The sequence below is a fragment of the Hyperoodon ampullatus genome (assembly GCF_949752795.1).
Source record: "Hyperoodon ampullatus genome assembly, chromosome: 11".
Lineage (NCBI taxonomy): Eukaryota > Metazoa > Chordata > Mammalia > Artiodactyla > Ziphiidae > Hyperoodon > Hyperoodon ampullatus.
In genome coordinates this window covers 35876719-35901736 of record NC_136924.1, presented here as the reverse complement: position 1 = coordinate 35901736, position 25018 = coordinate 35876719, and the positions used below count along the sequence as shown (strand labels likewise).

General features: G+C 55.4%; 1 protein-coding gene across 3 annotated transcripts; it reads left to right on the top strand.

The window, feature by feature from the left end:
• Window positions 1-264: 264 nt before the first annotated feature.
• CBX7 (chromobox 7) lies at window positions 265-17549 on the top strand (the record flags this gene model as incomplete). Of its 3 annotated transcripts, none has more annotated exons than XM_079715916.1 (6): window positions 265-333; window positions 2568-2611; window positions 10075-10140; window positions 14205-14271; window positions 16926-16998; window positions 17392-17549. In XM_079715916.1, 6 exons carry the CDS (start codon window positions 265-267, stop codon window positions 17547-17549), a joined length of 477 nt encoding a protein of 158 aa, XP_079572042.1. The 3 variants fall into 3 exon arrangements, with proteins under 3 accessions (XP_079572042.1, XP_079572041.1, XP_079572040.1); XM_079715915.1 differs by having other exon boundaries at window positions 16647-16998; window positions 17395-17549; XM_079715914.1 differs by having other exon boundaries at window positions 16647-16998.
• Between the last annotated feature and the right edge of the window lie 7469 nt (window positions 17550-25018).

Genomic DNA, 25018 nt, shown 5'->3' with positions numbered 1-25018 from the left:
CCGAGCCCCCGCTCCGCCCCCGCCCCGCGCGCTCGCTCGCCGACTTGCGCGCGCCGAGGAAAACGTTGCGCAGGTTCAAAAATGGAACGTCGGCGGCGTGAGGGAGCGCGAGGGGGTGTGCGCGCGTGCGCGTGCGCGTGCGCGCCCGGGCGAGGGTGACTGGGACCCCGCCGGCCCGAGCATCGCGCGCCGCAGCCGCGGCCCCGCAGCTCCGCCCCCGGCCCGGCCCGGCCCGGCCCCGGGCCCGCTCGCCCGCCGCCCCGCATGGAGCTGTCAGCCATCGGCGAGCAGGTGTTCGCCGTAGAGAGCATCCGGAAGAAGCGCGTGCGGAAGGTGAGGCTTCCCGGGGGCGGCTCCCAGGACCCCTGTGGAGTCCCCTCCTGTCCCCAGCACTGTCCCCTCCGCGCTGGAGACGAGGGAGAAAGTGGAGCGGGGGTGGGGGTGGGCAGGCAGCCCCGCGCTGCCGGGATCGTATCCCCAGCCCGTGCCTCAGTTTCCCCCGCCACCTTGTAGAAAGAGTAGAATAAAAGTTGTCGCCCTAGGATGCTGAGGGCAGCTGAGTCCGCCAGAGCTAGAGGTTAGGATCGGACTGTAGGGGTCCTGAACGCCATCCTTTCTCATCCTCCCCTCATTCTAAATATGGGGAGACTGAGGCCCGAGTTGAAGAAACGGCTTGCCTAGTGTGTTCGCGTCGGAGCTGGGTCTCGAACTCAGGACTCTGGACTCTTGGTGCCAAGTCCTTTGAAGTTGGAGGCGGAGCTTTGGAAAAGCGTCCTCCCGCCTCTTAAGTCTAACTGCTGGACTTCGATCCCCTCCACACCCCCACCTCCACGTCTCTCCCCCACTTCCAGTGCACACCCCTCTGTCTTCCCCTCCCCAACTCCCAGCCCCGCCCGGCCGGCTCCGTGGAGCCGCCTACGGCGCTGGGGCATCCTCAAAGCTCCTCCCCCTTTGCCTTCGCCTCCAAAACATACACCCTGCAATTTAAGGAGGCGTCTGTTCTGCTAGGTTCGGTCCCCGCGCCTCGGGCCTGGACTTTGGCCGTGCACATTTCCTGTGCACACGTCTGCAAAGTGGTCTGGCCCCAGACTGGAGGTTGGAGATGGAAGGCTTTGGGGAAAGTTCCTGTCCCGGCACTCACCACTATCCTTTTCCCTTATCTCCTCCCTGCAGCCCCATGGGAGGCTCTAGCGGCAGGGATGGGAGGGGTCTTAAGAGTTCACCTCCTCCCATTTGACGAAGGCACAAACTGAGGCCCTGGCTGGGGAAGTGACCTGGTCAAGATCACACAGCAAGTTAGGGATGGGTGTAGAGCAGGAGCTCAAGTTGGCTGTTTGCCAGCTCATCTTTCAAGAGAGAAAACTCAGTCCCGGCATCTTGGGCTAAGGGTGACAGTCAAGGTGGGCCATGACCTTCTTTTCTTCCCCAACTCCAATGGGGTTGAGCTCTGTCTTCAGGTTGGGGCTGCCCCTCCTCCTCCCTTCCCTCAGGGTTTCCTCGATTTGAATTTGTTCCTCAAAGCCCAATGTTTTCCACACAGTGTAGCCTCAGTAGGTACAGTAATTACCCCCTTCTACATGGGGCCTGAGGGGTAGTGCCAGAGAGTGAGAAGTTATCATTCCTTTTGCCATTCATTCAAAATATATTTATTGAGTATCTCTGTGCACCAGGCACCATCCTAAGCCCCGGGGAGGGAGCTCCTTCCCTCGTGGAGCTGCCATTTTGGCAGCGGAGACACACAGTGAAAGAGGAAATAAATACAGATGCTTTCCAAGGGGGCTGTGTGCCACACAGAAAGAGAACTACTGGAAGGCGGGAGGGAGGGTGTTGGGAAGGGTGGCCAGGGCAGGCCTCTTTGAGGAGGTGACATATCTTGGTCTTCAAGTTCCAGTGTGGAGGGGTATCACCCATCAGATGGGGTTGGACTGGGAACTTTTAAAGGCCCCTGTCACCTTTGAGGAAGGGAGGAACCTGGCTCTATTTTCTAGCTACTGGAGGGGCGATCACCCTTTCTCAAGGTGGAGACTTTATCAGCCTTCTCCGGGGTCCTGCCAGGGTCTTTTGACTTGAGAGTGAGTTGAGAGTCTTGGAGTCACTAGCCTGTCACCTCTGGCCCAGAGGCAGCCTCTCACAGGGAGGGGGCTGATGGGGCTAGAGCCATGTGGGACACGCCAGGGAGGAGTATTCTAGGACTTGGAGAGTCTTCTAATCGAAAAAGGAAAGAGAATTATGGTCTTAGCACCGGGACACTGGACACTAGATCTTTGGCCATGCACATCCCCACATGGTCTCAGTTTCCCCACACGTGACATGGGCTCCAAGCTTCTGCCACAGGAGCCCCAGAGGTGTTTGGGGCCCAGTGCACTCCTGTGTTCTAGTAGGGAGGACCGTCTGGGGGGGTCAGCTTGAGGATCTCTGGTTGATGGGGATCTTGTGGGGGGCGTCCCTGACAGTGTGTATGTGTTGGGGGACTTCTGTCTGCAGAGGGGATTGGGCCTTACTGTCGTGCAAGTGGTCGTAGGGGCATCTGTGTATCTCACTGTGTCTACTTCTCTCTTTCTTCCCAGGGTAAAGTCGAATATCTGGTGAAGTGGAAAGGATGGCCCCCAAAGTAAGGCTTCTTTGTGTGTGTCTGTCTGCCTACCTGTACATCCTTCCATCCACCTTTTACCCTTTCTCCTGCCTCACTTTTCACTCCAGCTGCTCTGGTAATTGGCCAGCAGACCTTGATTAATCATCCTCTTCTCTGGGCCTCAGTTTCCCCTCTGCCAGCTGAGGGGCTTGGAGCACATGAGGGTGAAGGTGGGCCCCAGCTTCTCTTCTCGTGGGCCCCATTCAGTGTTGCACTCCACCTTCTGGTGGGACCCTCTGCTCCCCTGCTTCTGGCCTTTCCCGGCCCCTAGGAGGTGAAGGCCCAGCATCTTGGCTTCAGAGATGGCTGCCTGCAAGGTGGAGGGGCACTCAAGCTGCAGCAAGTACAGTGCCCGGTGGGGGTTTGTGGGGTTGGGCAAGACAAGTCTAGCCAGTGGGGCACGAGTCCTCAGTGCCATACAGCTAGGGACAGAGCCCGCCTTTGGACAGCACTCTCCAGTCTACAGAGCAGGCTCCTGTACTGCCTTGTGAGGCAGCTGTGGTCCTGATCTATAAAGATGAGGAAACAGGCTCAGAGAAGGTAAGCAGCTTGCCTTAGGTCACACAGCAAGTGGAGGCAGAGTTGAGAGTTGAACTGGGCCTCTCCATCTTCAGGTATCTCTTCTGTGCCTCCTCCATCTCCCAGGTTTGGGCCAGGGAGCTGGGTCTAGGACCTCTCCCAGTTGCCCCACCTCTCCGCTGAGGCCCAATCAGGAACCTTCTCACCAACCAATCACCTCCCAGCAAGGAGTTGTTGGGGGAGGGGAGGGAAGGAGCAGGTCGTGGGGCCTCCCCATTGGTCTGTGGGTGCCCCACCTCCCAGCCCTGCCTCCTAGAGACTGACTCCTGGAATCCCCCTCTGTCCAGAGCCCCTGCTGTCTGTGCCAGGGGCTTTCTGCTGTGCTGGTGTTGGGGGCTGACCTGGTATTTGGGTTATGGGAGTGTCTTGGACACGCGGTGGTGAGAGACAGCAGAGAGGAAGACAGGCCATGCTGCCTCAGCTTCTCTGTCTGCAAAATGGGTTCAGTAGTCCAGGCCCTGCTCTCTTCCCACAGGCTCCTTCACTCTGTGGGGTGAAAGGCCTGGGGGTTTGTTCAGGATGGCCTGCAGGCATCCTGATGATTAGGGTTGGTGGCTGGTTAACCAGGTAATGCATTCATCCATTCCTGCTGCCCCTTCCCAAACCCCCTGGGACTGAAGGATAATCCCCTCCTCCACTGGGCAGATGAAGGTGGGCTTCTGGTCTGGGTGAAGGGGCTGGTAGGAGGAGGTGGAAAGCTAGAAAAGGAAGATGTTCAGGGTGGGCATACTCCCTGGGTACTCACTCCCCTCTTAGCTTCTGCGCCAGAAGGCATTGCGTCCCAGTGAGACACCAGCCTGTTGGCCTTCAAGGCACCATTGGCTACTTTTCCTGCTCTGTAGACTCCCTTCTCTAAACAGAGGTTTTTGTCTATTTAAAGTTCCTTCCCCCACTTTTATTAATCCTGAATGAATACATCGGCCCATCAGAGCTTCAGTCAGGGGAGGACCTGGCATTCCAAGAGCAGTCCCTCCATGGTTCTCCTGGCCTGTGCCCCCGACCCTGAGGCCCACTTGTTTCCTAACATGCTGAGACCACCAGATGGGCCCTCGTGACTGCTTTTTGTGACACGCCCCCTCCAAGGGAGTTCTGGAAGACCTGTTTGGCCAGATGACCTGGGGCATTTCTGGCTCCCCTATACTTTGATCCTGGGTTCCTGGCCTGGCTCACAGCTAGACAGCTAGGAGCCCTTGAGCAAGTCCCCAACATGGCAGGACCTCTGCTTCCATCTCCAAATTGGAATAAATCCTCCAGTACAACAGTGTTTTGAGGATTAGATGATGGATATAGAGTACCTGATGCATGCTTAGCCCAGACCAAGCACTTAGTGAACGTTTGCTATTAATAGTAAGTTACGCAGCTCAGGCTTCTAGGTCTCCCCCCAGCCGGGAGAAGGGTCTGGGGGCGTCTACTCCTCACAGGAGCCCAAAGTAGCCTTAGCAATCATTGAGATCAGTCCTCTCATTTTTCAAATGGGGAAACTGAGGCCCAGAGAGGGGAGTTATATACAATAATATAACTGCCAATCCGGTGCAGCATGGTGCCCACTTTATGTCATCCACTGTGCCACCCGCTTCACTTGGGTGAAAACAGGTTCAGTCACAGGGAGAATCAGGAGAACCAGGGCTCCTTTGTAACCCACTTGGTCTTCAGTCTCTCCTCCTCAGGGGGCCTTGCTTGAAGAAGAGGCTGAGAAAGAGGGTGGGGAGTAGGTAGTTGGGCAGGTTGCTCGCTGCAGTCCTGGGAGCCTCGGCTAGGGCAGGGCAGTGATAGCCTGGGTGGGAGGGGAGGCAGATTCTCCTGCTCCCCAGCACCCTCCGCCCCCTGGGCGGGGAGGCTCATGTTAGTAACAGAAGCCATGATTTAAACGGACACTCACTCTGTGCCAGGCCCCTGTTAAACCTTTGGGTGCTTTGCCTCTTTTCTCTCCCCAACAGCAGACAAATGACTGCCCTTCCTCCCCAGCAGATGGGGTAGAGGAGCTACCTTGCTTGTTCTGGAAGGAACAGCAAATGGCGCAGGGAGGGGCTGGGGGCAGAGGATGTTAAATAATCAGCTACATGCCGTCAGCACCACAGAGATGCTCAGATACCCTACTGTCATCTCAGCCTGCCCAGGACCCTGCTGCTCCTCTTTGGAAACGCTTTCCTTCCCTCCGTTCTTACCCACTTGTGAATGCTACCCCATTTGTGGGGAGGACCGCCTCCATAGAGCTTCAGTAGTGATATTATCAGTGTATCAGGGTACAGCAATAACCAGGCTGCCTATAACTAAGCCCCTATTAAGATCAGGCATTGGCCCATGTAGTTGCCTAATGGCAACTCATTGTACAGATGGGGAGACAGAAACCCTCAGCAGAGGCGTCCTTGCCCCAGGTCATAAAGGTGGGACGATTTGAACTATGGGCACCTCCTGTAAAATGGGGCCCTAGCCTCACGGAGCCCTGTGGAAGGCTGCCTGAGACAAGAAAGGGTTCGTAACAGTGCCAGACGCAGAGGAGGCTCTTCTTTCTCCTCCAAGGCCAGGTTGAGTAGTGGCAGCACAGAGTCCTCGGTTTGGCCCTGGCAGCTGTGTGTTTGCGCTCTCCAGGCTTTTGATACTGATTTAATAAATGCTTGTTTGCTTTTATTAGGTACCACACTGCTCTAAGTGCTTTATGTGGCTTTACACATCTAATCGTCACATCACCCCTAAAAGACAGGGACTATTGGTAGGTCCGCTTCACGGATGAGGAAACGGAGGCCCGAGCAGCGGAGTCACTTGCTCACCGCCGCCTTCGGGAGCCCGCTGCGCTGCTTCTCATTTGGGTGACTCTAAATCGGAGTCGGGGGCTGGGGCGGGCCTGGCTCTGCAGGGCGCCCCGCCCCCGGCCCGGCGGGAGCCTGCGCGGCTGGGCCCAGGAGGGGCGGCCGCGAGCCTGTTTACCCCGGCTCCGGGGTTGGGGGGGGTCGGGGGGCGCGGCGGAGGTCACGTGGTCGTGTTTACCTCGGAGTCGGCGCGCGCCGTCCCCGCCCCCGCCCCCGCCCCGCCTCCCAACAGTAGGCCGGGTAGTCTGGCGCGCACGCCCCCGCGCTGCGTGCGTGCGTGTGCACGCGCGGCTGCCCGACTCCGGGGGGCGGGGCGCACGGCGCTGTGATGTGGAGCCTTCTGTCCGCCACGCTCGGTTCCCGCCCAGCCGGCGGGCCGGAGACCCAGCCCCCGAAGTCTCAGGCCACGGGCCTCGCCGGCTGCGCCCTCCTGTCTTGCCTGTGCCCGGCTGTTCGCAAAGCGTGTTTGCCCTCGCTATGGCCTCTGGCTCCCCACACTGCGGAGGGCCGCTGATGGCCTCCTGTTTAGGAGGGCCGGAGTGTCCGAGAGGGTGAGGCGCCTGTGCAACCACGCCCCCCCCCCCCCCCCCCACCGCCGCCCGCCTTTCCGCAGCACCGAACGGGGCCAGGCCTCCAGCTGCCAAGTCTCCCCCTTTCTGTGCACTCGCTGTGTGCCAAGCCCCGGGTCAGACACTGAAGACGTGGCCAATCAGACTGTGCCCTTCTCCTATGGTCGTTACAGCCCGGTGGGGGGCCATTTACCTCGACATGAGAGATCCAAAGGGAGAGGGTGGCCAAGATTCAACTGAGTTCTGACCACAGATTGGCCACTTACTGGCTTGCTGATCTTGGCAAGATGCTTAACCTCTCTGCCCCAATGTCTTCATTTGTAACATCTGTAACCTACCTCATAAGGGTGTTATAAGGAATGGATGCGTCCTTGCAGTAGTCTGCTCTGGCACCTTGCTGTTATGGTGGTGGTGGTGGTGATTCTTAAGATGAGGAAACTGAACTACAGAGAAGGTTAGGGACTTGCCAGGAACCACAGAGCAGCTACATCAACAAAAAGTGGGCAGGGCAGTGGGGAAGTGGGCAGGGCAGAGAGGACTAGAGCACTGAAGAGAAACTTCCACAGCTAGAGAAAAAGGGAGGGCCGGGCAGAGGACACTGGAGGAACACAAAATTCCCCCTCTTCTTACTAGTTACAGTCGAGGAAATTCAACCTTTGTTAGGGGGAGGGGAGGAAGGTTTGAAGTCTCTGCCAGCTTCTGGTTGCTTTCAGTTTGGGCTTTACCCAAACTATAAATAAATCTCAGTTTCACTTTCGGCATTTCTCCAGGGTGAGCAAAACTCTTCAGTGGCTTCTGCAGCCGTTCCCAGAACACCTGGGGGCTGGGGGCTGGGCTGGGCACTCTGGCGAGGCCTTACAACCGGCCAGCCAGGACACCAGCTTGATTCACCAATAAGGATGATTCACCAATAAGGATGGCAGGTGCCAAGTGTGATAGTAAGGCCCTGTAGAGCAGCTGAGGGGAGGGTTCATTCTGCTGGGAGTAGGACGGCTAGGAGAGGATGTCAGGAAAAGCTACAAGGACCTGACTCTTAAAGGATGAGGAGTTCACTGGAGGAAGGGGGCCCTCCAGGAGGAGAGCACAGCACGTGCAAAGGAAAGGAGCTGTGATGGTGCCTTCTCAGGCTGGGCGTGTGGCACTCAGGGGGCCCTGAGTCCACAGGGCCCAACACGAAGTAAGTGTGCAGAAGTGTCAGTGAAAGAAAGGAAAGAAGGGTTTTGTCTTTGGGCAGCTGCTTGTTTAAATATTGATTGGACTACTTTTAGGTTTCACAGTAACCAGGATGGTTGAAGATGAAGGTTTAAACTTGGCTGGTAGAAGGCAGCAGGGGCAGGGGCTCTGCCTGGACTCTCTCTGCCTCGCAATACCTCCCTAATACCTACTCACCTCCCTCTTTTATTTATTTATTTTTTGGCTGTGCCACGTGACTTGTGGGATCTTAGTTCCCCAACCAGGAATTGAACCCGAGCCCTTGGCAGTGAAAACTTGGTGTCCTAACCACTGGACCACCAGGAAATTCCCTCACCTCCCTTCTTATCCAGCAGTCCTGGGTGCAGTCTTGGCCAGAATCACAGTCCATTGCTTTGGTTTTGTTTATATACACCTGTGCGCATACATATACATATATATGTATTTTTATGATTCTATGTGTATTTATATGCATGCATATATATACACCCATACATATATATATATATATATTTATTTATTTAAAACAGTTCTCAGGACTTGGACTGTTTTTTAATGATTTTCTTTCTTTTTTTAAAATAAATTTATTTATTTATTTTTGGCTGCGTTGGGTTTTTGTTGCTGGGCACGGACTTTCTCTATTTGCAGCAAGCGGGGGCTACTCTTCGTTGCAGTGCACGGGCTTCTCATTGCAGTGGCTTCTCTTGTTGCAGAGCACAGGCTCTAGGCGCGCAGGCTTCAGTAGTTGTGGCACATGGGCTCAATAGTTGTGGCTCAAGAGCGCAGGCTCAGTAGTTGTGGCGCATGGGCTTTGTTGCTCCGCAGCATGTGGGATCTTCCCAGCCCAGGGCTCGAACCCGTGTCCCCTGCATTGGCAGGGGGATTCTTAACCACTGCGCCACCAGGGAATCCCCATATATATGTGTTTAAATTAAAATTTTTTTATGTATTAGCATCTGTTTATGATGAGTCATCCTGGTTTTTCCACTTATGGAAGTCATAAAGAGTTTGCTTTTAAAATAAAGTGTTTTTAAAAAGCAAGCTAATTTTTTTTATACATAAATTTATTTATTTATTTATTTTTGGCTGCGTTGGGTCTTCATTGCTGCATGCGGGCTTTCTCTAGTTTTGGAGAGCGGGACTACTCTACGTTGCGGTGCGCAGCCTTCTCATCGTGGTGGCCTCTCCTGTTGCGGAGCATGGGCTCTAGGCGCGCGGGCTTCAGTAGTTGTGGCAATCGGGCTCAGTAGTTGTGGCTCACGGGCTCTAGAGCGCAGGTCCAGTAGTTGTGGCGCACGGGCTTAGTTGCTCAGCAGCATGTGGAATCTTCCCGGACCAGGGCTGGAACCCGTGTCCCTTGCATTGGCAGGCGGATTCTTAACCACTGCACTACCAGGGAATTCCCAAGTGAGCTAATTTAAAGGCAGATACTAAGTAAATAATCGTGCAGGTGGAAGGAGGATGGCTGAGCTCTGGAAATGCCCAGGTCTGTGCCAGCAGGGAATGCTGTCTGGCCTGGGAGTGGTGGAAGATCCCTTGTGGAAAGACCTAGGGGCCTGCTGTAGGATCACTGTACCATTCAGTCGCTGACCATTTACCAAGCTCCTGCTGTGTGCCAGGCCCCACCTGAGAAGGGAAGTTCAGACCTGGCCTTGATGGTGCAGATGTGTTCCAGGGAGGGAGGGAGCAGCTCAGCCTGGGCAGCGGGCCCACTGGGGCTGGGGCATCAGGGGGGCTAGGGATGGTGACAGTAATAAGCGCAGAGCACTTCCTGTGCACCAGGCGCTGCTCTAAACACTTAGATACATGAACGTGTTTAATCAGCACAAGAGACCTTTACAGATGGGGAAATCAGCATAGGGACACTGAATAAATTGTTTAAAGTTGTACAACTAGCCAGGGCAGAGCTGGGGTTTGAACCCAGGCAGTCTGGCTCCCGAGCCGCTGCTCTTCACCACATGCTCTTGACTCTCATAGGAAGGGAATCCGGGGACATATGGGGCCTGCCCTCTTCACCTGAAGTGAACATGGGGATCTAGTCCGGAGTTGGACGCAATCACTTAGAGGGTGGTGTGATCAGCGCTCAGAATGAGGGGAGTTCTGGTGTCATGCAAGCCCCCAGGAGGCCTCCAACCTACCCTGGTAGCCAGGGACAGTTCATGGGATTAGGCGACAATTCCACTGGATCAGGAAGGGGCCAAGTCCTGCAGGCACATGGGCCCTGGTGGAGCGGCTGCGGCCTCTGAATGGGGGGGTGGGGGGCACGTCAGCTCTGACCCCTTGTCTCTCTCCCCAGGTACAGCACGTGGGAACCGGAGGAGCACATCCTGGACCCTCGCCTGGTCATGGCCTATGAGGAGAAGTAAGGGGCTCAGCCTGCCAGGGGCCTGGGTGGAAGGCAGGCTCTGAGGTTTCATAGGGAGCTGCTGCTGGCTTGGCTCCGAACAAGGGTCACTGGGGGCAGGGGTCTGGCAGGGACTGCTGGGTCTCGTCCGCATCTGGGGGAAGGTGCTGGGCACCAGGTCCCAGGGCAGCCGAGGGCCCTGTCCCTTTCCTGCTGCTGGGTGATGTCAGCCACTCCGCTAACAGCCCCAGGCCTCTGTCTCTCTGCTGTTGTAGGCCACCCCCAACAGCACCTGCCCCGATTTCCCCAGAAGGCAGGGGGTTCAGTTGCCGTGAAGAAGGTGAGAATGGGCGTAGAGATGCCGTGAGTGCGAGGGGCAGCAGTATCAGTCATGCCCAGTGACGGGCCAGAGGGAGGTTCCCCCCTACAGATCCTCTCACCAAGTTTGATGAAGCTCTCAAGAAAGGCCAGGGGAGGAAGTGTGGCTTTGGAGCCAGGACAGCTGGATGCCGTTCCCTCCTGCTTGGCTGCCTCCTAGCTGGGAGGCCGTGGGCAAAGCTGCCTCCAGGTCTCAGGCTGCCGTGTCTGCCAGTGCTCTGCTGCAATTGCTCTTCCAAGGGTTGGTTAGTGATTGGCAGCTCATCCGATGGGCCGTGACGGCACACTCTTAGCGGGGAGCTTCTGCCAAAAATGTTGTTTCTCCTGGTAGGAGGGCCTTTTGAGCATAATCTAGCCATTCCCTTCTGCTGCATGAGCCCCAGCATTACTGGCCTCCCTGCCAGCAGGCTGCCCAGTCTTCCTGCCTCTCCCCAACCCATCGACCCTGTACAGTGCGGGACCGTTTTATAAAGTCATTTTTATCTGGTTCCTTTTAGTAACCGCCTGAGACAGGGATGAGGGTCTCATTTGACAGATGAGGAGACCGAGGCTCTGAAGAGCTAAGGGGCTTGTCCAGGATCCTCACAGCTGGGAAGCAGCCCAACGAGGACTTAACCTGGGTGGGGCTCCTGAGTCCCAGTGATGCTGTTCCTCTGCCCCTCCTCGCCCCCTTCTGATCGCTTCTCCCACAGGAGGTCTCCCGCTGCTGATTCAAAGGAAACGTTCCCACTGCTCTTTCCTTTAAAAATCACAGTGTTCCTGTCCCCCAGCTTCTTTCTGGTTCCCAAGTGCTGGTGGGGCCTTGATCCAAAAGGGTTTTGACACTGAGAGAGCCCTGTGGAATGTCCTGGACTGTGGTAAGGAGAGTATTGGGCAGGTGTCAGAGGCCTGGATCAAATCCTGGCTCTTCCACTCACCAGCTGTGAGGTGCTGCACAGGACCTTTTTCCTCTCTGAGCCTCAGCTTCTCTGTCTGTGAAATGGGGAGAACAGTGCTGACCTCAAGGGCTCTCATGGGGAGGAAAGGCGTGTGAAAGCACTCCGCAAACCATTAGGTGTGGGCACACACGGGCAAATGTCTTCCTGATGGTAATTAGGGGTCAGCTAGTTCATTCTTTCATTTGTTCAACAAATCTTTATTGGGGTCCTACTGTGTGCCAGGCACTGTTCCAGGGACTGGGGCACAGCAAGGAACAAAACCAACAAATGTCCCTGCCCTCATGGGGCTTACATTCCAGCGTGGAGACCTGCAGTGAAAAGTACACCAGTAAATGTATAGATGCCAACGTGCTGACTGCTGCACAGACAGGGTCGGGACGGGGCTGCTGCTTTCAGTGGGATGGTTAGGTGGTGGCATTTGACCAGAGACCTGAGCTAAGTGAGGGAAGGACCCCAGTAGGTATTTTAGAGAAGACCATCCAGGTGAAGAGCACCCAAGAAAGTGATGCAGAAGCCCTGGGCTGAGGAACTGCATGGAGGCAAGCGTGGCTCTGAGTGTGGCCAGCTGGAGTGGTGTGAGCTGGGCAGGGGTGGGGCATCTGGGGGAGGGGCAGGGGCAGCTGAAGGAGTGGGCGTGCAGCTCAGGGAGGGCCCCGTGAGTCCTGGTAGAGGATTCAGGTATTGCTTTCAATGAGTCAGAAAAGTCCGTAGTTAAGGAACAAATGAGGAGCTTGGGGATTTCTACAGACCCACTGTGTGACTTGACTTCCTCTTTCTCTCTGGGTCTTGGTGAGAAGGAGATGGAAGTGGGGTGATGACCATTTTAACACCTGCTTTGCAGGATTTTTAAGAGACTCGGAAGGAGTCGGGCCAGGGGGCTCTAATGGGGAGTCCCTGCATCCCGGGAGGGGCCAATGGGGCACTGAGGGCTTGTGGGACCACGATCCCCACAGCCCTGGACACTGATGGGCCCTGGGTAGGTAAGGACTGGACAGAATGGAAGCTCCCCCTCCCCACCCCCCACTCCCACGGTTGCAGGGCAGGAGCAGGGGTGCTACAGATGAGAAGCCAGGTCATGTGGCCTGGGCTGCAGGCCTGCCCCCATGGCCCTGACTGGGCCCCCAGGCCTGACCTCGCCAGGCCTGGAGCCCAGAGCTCAGCATCTTCACCAGTGGCAGAAGTTGTCAGAATTGTGGCATCGGGCAAATGACTTAACCTCTCTGTGCTTTAGCTATAAAATGAGGATAGAAACTGTGCCTCCCTCATAGGGTGGCTGTGAGGGTTAAAGCATTGAGAGCAGTGCCTTGTACAAAGTGTGCAGGACATAATAATAAAAATAATAATAAATAACACTTATACAAATATAATAAAGACATATTATTCTTTTCCCTCAAGGCCCTTTCCTTTTTCCCTCTCTCTACTTCCTCCTTCTCTTCCTCTTTTTTTTTCCTTCCCTCTCTTCCTCTTTATTATTTTAGTCTTTCTACCCCCCATTTTGAGAAATGCCGGGCACCTCTCTCGCTCCTCCCAGGAGCCCCGGGGACCAGCTGAGAAGGGAAGCTCTTGCTCCAGACTAGAAAACTGAGGGCCAGAGAGGGAAAGCAACCAGCCAAGGTCTCCTGTGGGTCAGGTAGAGCTGGGCCTGGAACAGGGTGTCCTGGCGCCCAGCACCAGGCTCTGACTTAAGGTTCTCACCCTCCAGGGCTTGGGAGGGCTGTCTTGGTGTGGGTATCCCATGCCCTGGGTGCTTCTCTTGAATGCTGGTTCTAGGGCCCCACGGCAGACCTGCCGAAGCTGACTCCGTGGGGAGGGAGGGAGAGCCCTCCCCACAGCGTCCCTGGAGTCTGATGTCTGGAAGGGGGTGGCAGCCACTGCCTCGAGGAGGGACCAACAGTGGAAACAGGCTCCACGGATGCACTGGCTTAGCTTGGCTCAGACTGAGAGACTGGCCCAAGGCCACAGACAGCATGAGTGGAATGAAGTGAAACAGAATGAAACTACTTTGAATTGTCCCATCACTTCCAGCACATTGTTGGGGTCTCTGGTGTGTTATCTTGTGTGTTGTGTGTGGCTTTGTCTGCGACCTCAGGTTGTGCCTTGTGTGTTTGTGATGTGAGGAAGGCATCCGGCAGAGAGTCTGGCATCTACTGGGGACTGAATGCAGGCTAGTTTTTCTCCCCTTCCCCAACCAGACGATACCGACAAATGGAAGCCTGTCCTCCCCACCAGGTCCATGGAGATGCCCAAGTTCTGCCCAGATCCTCCTGGGCAGACCCCCTACGGGGGGAGATCTGGGCAGAACTTCGCATGCGAAAGGACGCGTGGCCATTCTCCTCAGTCCCCCTGGGGCATTTAAGGCAAATTGAATTGACAGGTTTCTATATACGTCTCCTAAGAGTGGAAACTGGAACTACATTGTTTTGGGGGCTGTTCCCAGTGCATGTAGGGAAGAGGTCTGGCGTGACCCTGGGGCCGTGAAGACCCACATATTTTTGGAGATGTCCCCCGAGTCCCACCTCTAGCAACTGGGACCAGTCGCTGTGCCCTCACCTTTAGTCAGGTGGGAAGATGCAGCCCTGGGTGTTGAACACATGACCCCATTGTTATGGTCTAAAGTGAGGAGCCCTACCCCAGGATTGGGGGGTGGCCTGTGGAGGGTGTCCCCCTCCCCCGTAGACAGCAGAGAGCTGGGTGGAGCGGATGCCTTACTTTCCCTTAAATGTCAACAGTGTTTCCTTTTGTTCTGCCATCTGCTTTGCACCCCAGGGAGGAGAGAGACCGAGCATCGGGGTATAGGAAGAGAGGTCCGAAACCCAAGCGGCTTCTGCTGCAGGTAACCCCACCAGCTCTGGTGCCCGCCCACAGGGCCCCCTGCTCCTCCCACCAGCCCCTGCCCATCCGTGCATTTGCACTGGATAGTTCTGCGGAGCCACTAACCCTCCTCGGCTCCACCCAGGACACTGTGGGGTGGGGTGGGGCGCTTAGTGGGTAAGTTTCAATGGGAGGAGTTGGGAAAAGTCAGAATGTGGGGCTGGTGCCCCTGGAAGACACCGTGGGTGGAAGGTACTGTGGAGGGAGGGAGGGTGGATGTATAGCTTACGGGATCCTAGAATTTTGAAAGCTTAGAATCTTGATGCTCCAAGTCCCCAAAATACAAAATTGTAGTATTTGAGAATCTTAGAAGCATAAACTTTAGAATTGAGGAAACAGGGGAGTCTGGAATTTAGAATCCAAGAAAAGGAGATCCATAGAATTCTGGAACCATAGCCTTGGAATGGTCTAGAAATGTGTCATTTTTTAAATTATTTTTTGAATTTTTAAAAAATTTATTTATTATTATTATTTTTGGCTGCGTTGGGTGTTGGTCGCTGCACGCAGGCTTTCTCTAGTTGCGGCGAGCGGGGGCTACTCTTCGTTGCGTTGCGCAGGCTTCTCATAGCGGTGGCTTCTCTTGTTGCGGAGCACGGGCTCTAGGCGTGTGGGCTTCAGCAGTTGTGGCACACGGGCTCAGTAGCTGTGGCTCAGGGGCTCTAGAGTGCAGACTCAGTAGTTGTGGTGCACAGGCTTAGTTGCTCCGTGGCATGTGGGATCTTCCTAGACCAGGGCTCAAACCCATGTCTCCTGCATTGGCAGGCGGATTCTTAACCACTGTGCCACCAGAGAAGTCCCTAGAAATGTGTCATTTTGAGTGAGAAGAAGCCCTCTGCCACAAGACTGGCAGCCCGTGTTACCCAGGTCTTGGGGGCACTTTGCTCCTTTCACTGGTTCGCACTGAAAAGAGGATGGAGTCTGAAGTGGTGTAGTTATGTGATTTGAGGCAGATCTCTGAGCTTGAGTTTTCTCATCTGTAAAATCGGGATGATAAGAATACCTGCTGTCCTTAATTTAATAAGGCCCACCCGGGAATTTGAAGCCAGAAAATAAGGCTTCTTGGTCCACGTGCAGTGTGAGCCATTTCCAGCCTCCTGTCCATTCCATCCAGAGTCACACAGCTGGATTAAAACCCAGATCTGAGTCCTGATGCTCCTGGACCCGTTAGTTAGTAACTGTAATTCTCTCATGGTGAGGTAGAGAAGGACAGAACTGTATGAGAGTTACTAGGCCTGTGATGGTGTATGAGCCAGGCTAAAGGGGTGGGTTTTGATAAAGCTGCATATGGGATAAGCCCTCTTAGCACTGCAGTATCTTCAGTCTCCTCCCAGTTCAGCTCTCCTCCCATCACCATGACAACCTGCACCCCATGCTGAGTGATGGGGATTAGCTGGTGGGACTGAGGAATGGAACTTGCACGTGTGATCTCTGCCCCCAGCTGGAGATGTTTGACCTACAGGTCCTATCTGCTGGCCTCACTCTCTTCCTGGGAGCTCTTGGCCTCTGGTGACAGGTAGCAGGGGAAGCTACTGTCCCAGAGTGATCCAGGCCCCCCCAACATCTTAGCACCTAGGATCTTCCTTGGGTTTGTATAAATTTCCCCCAAAAGTCAGTAAGACAAATGCACAAATTATAAAACTTCAGTCTTTGAATGGCAGAAGAATGTGCCCTCCAGCCCATATAAGCAAGAAGGAGGCAGGGCAACAGACGTCTGGACCCAGAGAGGGCCACCCTGCGGCTCAGAGCCCAGGAGAGTCCTGGGGGAATCAAGGGGTGTCTGCAGGCTGCTGGCAGACCTTCCTGTGGCTGGGTGACATGGTGCACCCCAGTGCCATGTGTACCCCTGGATAACTTGTCCCAGGAAGCTTCAGAGCCCTGTGCCTCACACCATTTCCCTAGCGAGCTGGCTGTTTCAGCTTTTGGGGGTTCTTTAGAAGCAAAGATTCCTTCCCTGTAATGAAGAATAACTCCTTAATTTATCTGCCTCATCAATGCAGGTGTGTTTTTTGTTGGTCAGTTTTCATTTTGTACCGCTTGTGTGCCTCTGCCATGGACCAAAGGAACGTGCCCTGGGGCCCCGTCCCTGAGCCACTTACAGGGCCCTGGGAGATGAGGCCGCACTGTGAGGCCAAGAGGAAGGCTGAGCTGGGCCAGGCCCCGGGGCTGGGGCTGGTCAGGGGGAGCGCTCTGGGCTGGGGTGAGGGGCGGGATGCTGGCTGGCTCTGAGCCCTGAAACCCGGGGAAGAGGACCCCGGGCAGGAGGACCAGCACGAGCAAAGGCGCGGCAGAGGGTGGGAGGGCAGGGCTGATCCGCCGTGCCCTGGCTTGCCCCCGCAGCGGCTGTACAGCATGGACCTGCGGAGCTCCCACAAGGCCAAGGGCAAGGAGAAGCTCTGCTTCTCCCTGACGCGCCCACTCGGCAGCGGGAGCCCCGAGGGGGTGGTCAAGGCGGGGGCACCCGAGCTGGTGGACAAGGGCCCCTTGGTGCCCACCCTGCCCTTCCCGCTCCGCAAGCCCCGCAAGGCCCACAAGTACCTGCGGCTCTCACGCAAGAAGTTCCCGCCCCGCGGGCCCAACCTGGAGAGTCACAGCCATCGACGGGAGCTCTTCCTGCAGGAGTCACCGGCCCCGGACGTCCTGCAGGCGGCCAGCGAGTGGGAGCCTGCTGAGCAGCCCCCTGAAGAGGAGGGTAAGGCGGCCCAGCCCCGAGGCTCAGACCCAGGGACCCTCAGAGCTGGAAGGGTCCCTTGAGTCATCAGGTCCAGCTGGTCCAGTGCCCAGAGAGGGCCTGGGTGCTCCCGAGGCCACATAGCCTGCAGGGACCCTGGCACCAAGCCCAGAGCTCTTTCCGTGGTCCCACTCAGGATGAGTTCGTGTCCAGCCAGGGAAGGTACATGTAGTGACGTCTTCCTGTGTGTCCAGCCTTGAACTAGGCCCTGACTTGGCTGGAGACTCAGAAGAAGAGCAGGTGTTGGGGGTGGGGTGGGAGGTGGTCGACAAGCTGCCACCCACGCCCACCTTCCCCACCTTGTTTCCAACGCTGTCCCCCGTCTGTCTGTGTGTCTTTGTCCCGTGGCTGCAGCAGATGCAGATCTGGCCGAGGGGCCCCCCTCCTGGACACCCACGCTCCCCTCCAGTGAAGTGACAGTGACCGATATCACCGCCAACTCCATCACCGTCACCTTCCGCGAGGCCCAGGCAGCTGAGGGCTTCTTCCGAGACCGCAGCGGGAAGTTCTGAATCACCATTTTTACTCTTCTTCAACTGTTTTCTTTTGGGCTTGGGGTGGGGACTTCCAGAAATGGGGAGGGGTTGGGGTGGGTAATTATTTTATTTAAAGAAACATTGACGAGGAGAAGGGGGGAAGATCCCAACACTCTCCCAACGCCCCGCCCCTTTCTCTGTGCGGACGTTTACAGGGCAGCCTTGGGTCTGTGTCAGGGCTGGGCCTGGGGTGGCCTGGCACTGCTCTGTCACTTGGGGTACCATCTCCAGGGTAGGATGGGGACAGGACCAGCCTCCCCCAGACACCTCCATCACCATTCTTCTCTAGAGAGACAGCAGCAGGTCCCCAGGACTAAAGGAGGATGGGAAGGCCTGAACCCTCCCCTTAAGCAGCCCACCCCAGCCTTTCTGGTTGGTTTCCCCTTTGCCTTTGTGTGTGTGTGTGTGTGTTTGGGGAGGGGTCTTTATTTTTAACTTTCCACTCCAGCTTTGCGGGGGGATATGGAGGCTGGCTTTGACCAAAAGTGATTGGGTCACAGAGCTAAGGGGCTGGGAAGGGTTTGAGATTGCTGGGCGCGTCCCACCCCTTCAGAAAGGTCTCTCCTTTCCCCTGGGGGCAGCTGCCAGCTAAGCCCCTTTCGCTGAGAGCTACGCACCCCAGCTCCATCACCTGGCCCGTGCAAACCGCTCACTTGCACACCCAGCCCCGCAAGTGTGTGCACACCACCCCTTGCGCCCTCGTGACTGCATGCGCCGGTCCACAGACGTGTGCAGTGGGTCTTGCAAGCCTCCTGACCAGGTGGACGGGGCGGGGTGGGGGGGGAGTGATTCACAGCACAGAAGAGCTTGCTGTAGGCAGCCCCGCTCATCCCACCTTGACAGGACCTATCCGAGTCAGCGTGGATAGCTGTCAGTGGAGGGCAAGGCTCCGGCCAGGGGCAGCTGGATGGCCTCCGACGCTCCAGGTGTGCAGATGCAGTCTTGTGGTGTCACCTGGGCAGCCACAGGCGTGTAAGCGTGTGCATGTGTGCTGTGCACCGGCGCGAGCTCTGAGGCACTTGTGCCCTGTCCCCCCACCCCCGGGGCTCCTGTTCTCTCTGACTCAGGTGACTTTCCAGCCCTTCTGTCCCCTCTTTTTCTGCCCTCCCCTTCAACTCAGCCAACCAGACATGGGCGTGGGTGGTCAGGGAGGGAGGAAGCGTCCCACCACCTTCTCAGGGCAGCCCTCAACTCCTGACACCCTTCCTCCTTCCATTCTGGGTCTCCCCCCCATCCACCCTCAGTGCTGCAGCTGGGGCTAACCTTGTTTCTCTGCGGTGGGACCTCTGCCATGTCTTCCTGTGGTCGGGCTGTAGTGGGTGATGGGTCAGGCTGCGCACGAGCCCCCCACCCTGGCAGGGGCCTGTGTCTGCCAGAAGAGGGGCGCTCTGTTTCTGGTTCGCACAGACGTGCCCTGTGGACTAGTGGCTCCCCTGGCAGTAAGGAATGACTTCTCCCCTATCCTGGTCCTGCAGGGGAGAAAAAGCCAGATTGGGGGTGGGCACCAGGGGAGCAAGTGAAAGGCTGGCCCCTCGCCTCTCCCCATTGTCAGACCAGGCGCTCAGGTCCCTCCCCCAGGGCTGTCTCCATGCTCTGCTTTGTCCTGAGGAAGTTTGCAGAATCCTGCTGAGGCTCGACTAGGGCAGTTCTTCCCCCAGACCCCTTCTTCCCAAGTTCCCAAACCAAAGACAGCCTGCACCCCATTTTTGTTTGGGGTGCCTTGCTGGCAAGATCTCAGATCCCTGAGTGTCTGTCTCCCCTTCCTCCTTAATCCTTTGTTGTCCAGGGTCAATTCAGTGCTTCCATTGGGGGATGGCTTCCTCCCCCCACCCCATGACTTGATTCACCCCCAGGCTAGGGGGTTGTGTCTAGGGGAGTCTGGGGGTGGACCAGGGAAAGGAGGGGCAGCGGGGAACCTGCCCAGCTACGGGACCCTGGGGAGGGGAAGGGCAGCCTGAGTGGGAAGCTGTCCCAGATCAGGGGCTCCCGGCAGAGGGGAGGGTGGTGGGCAGGGGTGTCACGCTGACAGAAAGCTGTGGGCCCTGGCTTGGGACTCGGTTGGCAGCTTCTAAGAGACGTCACACTCCCCAGCCCCCATGGGACATGTGGCCTCCTCCTGCCTCACTTTGAAGAGCTGTTTGTGTAGTTTGCGGGTCTGGGGGCTCTCTTGTGGGATGAGGCAGCTGCCGCAGAGGAGCACTTCTAGCCTCTCTCTCAGCCCTTCACAGCCCGCAGGGCACCCTGCTCTCTGGAGGGCCGGACCTGGGAGTGGAGGCTCCCTGGGGGAAGGGCTGCAGGGTGTTAGGACCTTCCTGCCCAGGACCCAGGACGGTGACTTCTGTGAGGGGCTGGAAGTGGCCTTGCAGGACTCCTCCAGCCCTGAGCGTCCCAGAGGGCCTTGGGGTGAGAGGGGGCAAGGCGGGCATGACCTCCCACCCTATTGCCACCTGAGAAGGCCAGTACTCACTTGGGGGTGGGCGTTGAAAAAGTTGGACCACCTGCCTTTCCTTCCCCCAGCCCCACCTGTTTTGAATGTAGAGAGACCGGTTGGTACTTTTCTTTTGCTGTTGGGTGGGGCGAGGGGCATATTCCCCGCCCCTGGTAATGCCGCGGGCCACTCGGGGATCACCTGCGCTCTTAGGATGGTGGTCCCTCCACCAGCTTCCCCCTGGCTCCTGCCCTGGGGGAGGGCGCTTGGCTTGTCAGGTGGTTTCGCTTTTGCTTTATAACTGGCCAGCCTGGCCTCCGGGTCTCAGCACAAGAACGCTTCCTTTGCACAGAATGAGCGTCGAGCTTTGTTCAGACTAAATGAATGTATTTGGGAGGGGTTGGGGGCGTGAGTCAATTCCAAGCACACGCTGTTTCAGAGTGAGTGTGTGCGGGGAGAGCTAGAGCAGATGCAGAGCGTGGTTTTATTTTTGTACTGATATTGGTAAGAGACTGTATAGCATCTATTTATTTAGATGATTTATCTGGTAAATGAGGCAAAAAAATATTAAAACTACATTAAAGATGATTTTAAAAAAAAGCTCTCGGGCATTTGATCATTGCTTGTGATGGTGTCACAGCTGTGCCGAGAAAAGAGCTGCAGCCCTGGGGGTGAGCCCTCCAGACCTCCCAGACCCCCCAGAGCCATCTTGGCAGTACACAGGGCTGGCGCCAGGTGTCCTTGTCAGCTTGCCAAATCCCGAGACGTGGAGATGCTCTCATGTCCATACATTCTCCCTGTCTGGTTAATTTTCCCCTTGAAGTCGCAAACCCTCATACCCAGCCCCACACGTGTTCTTGACGCTCCTGTTCCTGTGTATCTGTGGGTCTTGCAAGTCTTCCGGTGGGTAAGTTATTTCCTCCTGGGTCAGGAGTGTGCTCCCCTGCCTGGTCAATGCTGGGAAAAGGAGAAGGAGGCAAAGGTGAATTGAGAAGGAAACGTGCGATCTTGAGGAGTATCTGCCTCAGGTGAAGCCCTTACTTGGTCACCAGGTCGTCAGCCGTCTTCTGATGCCAGCCAGAGAGGTCGGGATTCTGGTGGTCAAGTTTCTTGGACCCTTTATCCCTAATGTTTTCATCCCAGGGCTTCGAGTTCTGCTTCTTCCCTGTTGGCCCTCAACTTAGCATAAGAGGCCCATGAGGCTGTGTGTTCAGTCTCCTTTGCAGCTCTTTCTCTCTTACAACTAAATATCAGGCCCCACAGCCAGCAGGATATGCCCCGTGGCTGCAGGAGATCAGGGGCTCTTTAAACACTCTCATAAATAAAATACAAAAAAATATATACAATTGATATACATACATGGAATACATACATACATACCTTCCAAAACAAAAAAAAACCTAGAAGAGGGCTTCCCTGGTAGCGCAGTGGTTGAGAGTCGGCCTGCCGATGCAGGGGACGCGGGTTCATGCCCCGGTCCGGGAAGATCCCACATGCCGCGGAGTGGCTGGGCCCGTGAGCCATGGCCGCTGAGCCTGCGCGTCCGGAGCCTGTGCTCCTCAACGGGAGAGGCCACAACAGTGAGAGGTCCGCGTACCGCAAAAAACCCCCCAAAAACCTAGAAGAGGCCTTCTGGCTTTCACAGCATGGCCTGAGCTGATAGTGGGCTGACCTGGGGCTGCCATTCCCTTTATTTAGGCTTTTACATTGAGCCGACTCTATATTCAGGGCTAGAGCTGTTGTGTGTCCAGTGGTTCATCTGCAGCCCGTCCCAGTGCACAGGTGTGGTGAGGCCGCAGCATGTCAGGGATTATCCCAGGGTCCCTGTTGCTGTCTGGTGGGGGATCGGGTTGCACATCCCGCCCTGAAGATCCGTCTCTGAGACCCACGTGCAGGACCTCTGTCTTAGCTTCGCTTTCTCTTATGGGTTGAATTGTGTCTCCAGAGCCAGCCTCACCTCCCAGAATTCATATGTCAAAGTCCTAACCTCCAGTGCTTCAGAATACGACTTCATTTGGAGATTGAGTCTTGACAGAGAGAATCAAGTGAAAATGATGCCATTAGGATGAGCCCTAATCCAGTGCAACTGGTGGCAAATTTTGGCCCAGAGACAGACATAGAAGGAAGGTGATAAGAAGAGACATGGGAAGAAGATGGCCATCTACCAGCCAAGGAGAGAGACCTGGAACAGATCCTTCCCTCACAGCCCTCAGAAGGAACCAGCCCTGCCAACACCTTGATCTTGGACTTCCAGCCTCCAGAACTGCGAGAAAATTAGTTCCTGTTGTTTAGGCTGCCCAGTCTTAACTTTGTTACAGCAGTCCCCGCAAACTGCTACCATGTCCATGAGAACGAGAGTCTGGGACTAGGCTTGGGTGCAGGTCTGAGACTTTATTTTGGAGGTGGAGTAAGGACTAGGGACATTATAAGGACTCCGACATTATTTTTCAAATGGAAGCCTGATTGCAACACGACACAGCTTGTGTGAGGGTTCTGTTTTCCCCTCCCATCTGCATTGTATCCCCTTGAATGGTTCCTTAAGCTTAGATCAAGGTGAATGGTGGACATTTGAACTCTAAGAAATAAAAATCAAAACATGTCGTTAGTAATATATTTTCCTTTCCTTAGAACCTTAGTATATTAGATTTAGGGAGAGCCTTAGTGATCATAAGATAAAGAAATTGAGTTCTGAATGAATATAGTCAGCTGACTCAGTGCTCTTGTTTTACAGATGAAAAAATTGACAGCTCTAGTTGAACTCTTTTTATAAGAGGAAAATATGGCCACATTTTAAATAAAAGTAAAGTTGAAAAAAAAAAAAAAAAGTCCTTACTCTGCAGGGAGCTGGAGTAAGCACTGGGGAGAGAGGGACAGGGAAGGAGGAAAAGCCAGGATAAGGTGTGTCACTGAGATTGATGCCGTGGGCAACAGGGGCTTGATTCCACTTAGACTTTGTGAGAAGCATTCCAGTGCCCCCCCCACCCCCTGCAGATTGTCACCCCGAAGGACCGGAGACGGGAGTGTTTATCTGCAGGCTCCTGTCCCTCAGTGGCAAGGGTCCCGGGGCACTGACTCCCTTGTACCTAGGAGCTGTGTTCTTACAGAGGTCAAGGGCACCAGAGGAGTCCGCGGGGCAGGAAGTGAAGATGGGCCATCTACCCTCCACGGCTAAAATCAGAGAGGAGGGCGAGAGGACAGGAGCTGAGCTGAGCTGAAGGAAGAAAGATGATCCAGTCAGTTTTTCATTCTGAGTTTAAAGTGTTGGTGGACACATAAGTGATAGATACAGCCACAGGGGTGATGGCAGGGGTCCGAGGTCAGGGTTGGTTGGGAAGAGGCGAGAAGGCAGTGGGTGGGTGAGCTCCTGCTGCCTCTTGGTTCCTGCCCTGGGGAGAGTCTGGCCTCTTGCCTGGCAGCTCCTTGATAACTCCAGTTAGAGACTGGAAGACTTAGCAGGCCTTGCCCTCAGCTCTGAGCCTTGACCCTGATTCTGGGTCCCCAAGAAAAGTCGCATGGGACCCTGGTACAGATGCGCAGCCTGACTCTCAGATGTGTTACCTGAGCACAACCTTCTGCGGTGACACCATTCCTGTGCCCACTTTTATGCGTGGGACAAACAGAGAGGGTGTGGTTAGCTATACACGTCCGCACAGCCAGCTCGCAGGGAGCCAGGAATTTGAGCCTGTGTCTCAGTATTAATCTCTCCACAAGCAGTTCTCAAACTTTTTGATGTCAGGACCAGTTTACAGTCTTAAAAATTATGGAGAAGCCCACAGAGCTTTTGTGTACGTGGGTTATATCTTTCAATATTTACCGTATTAGAAATTAACATGAAGAAAAATTTTAAATATACATTAAAAAATAATATTGACCTATTACATATTGATATAAATAATATTTCATGAAAAATAATTACATTTTCCAAAACAAAAAAAATTAGAAGAATTGGCATTGTTTTACTTTTTTTTTTTTCAAATCTCTTTCACATCTGGCTTAACAGAAGATAGCTGGATTCTCGTATCTGCTTCTGCATTGTCTGTTGCAATAGCCCATGGTATGTAGCCTCTAGAAAATTCCACCATACACTTGTGAGCGCATACAGTGGGAAAGACAAACAGTATCTTAAACATTATCATGAAAAGCTTTTGACCTTGAAGACCCCTGAAAGGGCCCTGGGGACACCCAGGGCTCCTTGGTCCATGCCTGAGAGCCGCTGCTCTTCTTGTGAGCTCTGTGGTGGACGTCTGGGCCGAGGTCTGGTTCTGGCTCTTCCATGAAGTCATGGGGGCAGCCTCGAGGTTTCTCCTGGTTGGGGCCTTCAGAGAGCTCACTGCGAGTGACTTTTCTAGAGGTCAGCTGTCAGCATCCCACCTTCGTTCCTCGCTGCCTTCTAAAAGGAAAAGCCAAAGAACAAGAAAGAAGGTGAGCCGAGGAGGAAGAGAAAAGATGGACAAGAGAGGAAGGATTTAAGGCAAGTGGGAGGAACAGCAGGGGGGCGGATGGAGCCCGGGAGCAGAAGGGGTGGCAGCCAGGGGAGAGGGCGGCTGGGAGGAAAGGAGGCCACCGACCTGGAGAGGCCATGTAGAGAACCACAGGGCCAGCAACTGTGAAAAGGAAGAGAAAAGAAGACCCCCCAGAAGGTGGGGGAAGTGAGAGGGCCCTTGGAGGGGCAGAGGGAGACCGCCCTGGCCTGGGACCGGGCAGCCAGTAGCCTTTCTGGCTTTCTGAAGCTTCCCAGCTGTCCTTGAAAATGTGAGGGGAAAGGGGAAGAGACACTGGCTCCCAGCGTTGGGGGCTGCAGCCCACGTGCCCCCGGGTCAGGCCTTCCCCATCCAACCCCAGCACCGCAACCCAGGGCCTTCAGTCTTTCCTTGGATCCCACCCTTTAGTGGAATCAGGCGCATCTGAGCCTGGGTGATCCTAACACCCATACACCCTAGTGCTCTTCCCTGGAAGTTTGATATCTCTTCAGTCTCTCTCCCCGCTGGGCGCATTCTGACTTTGGGAGGCTGGGAGT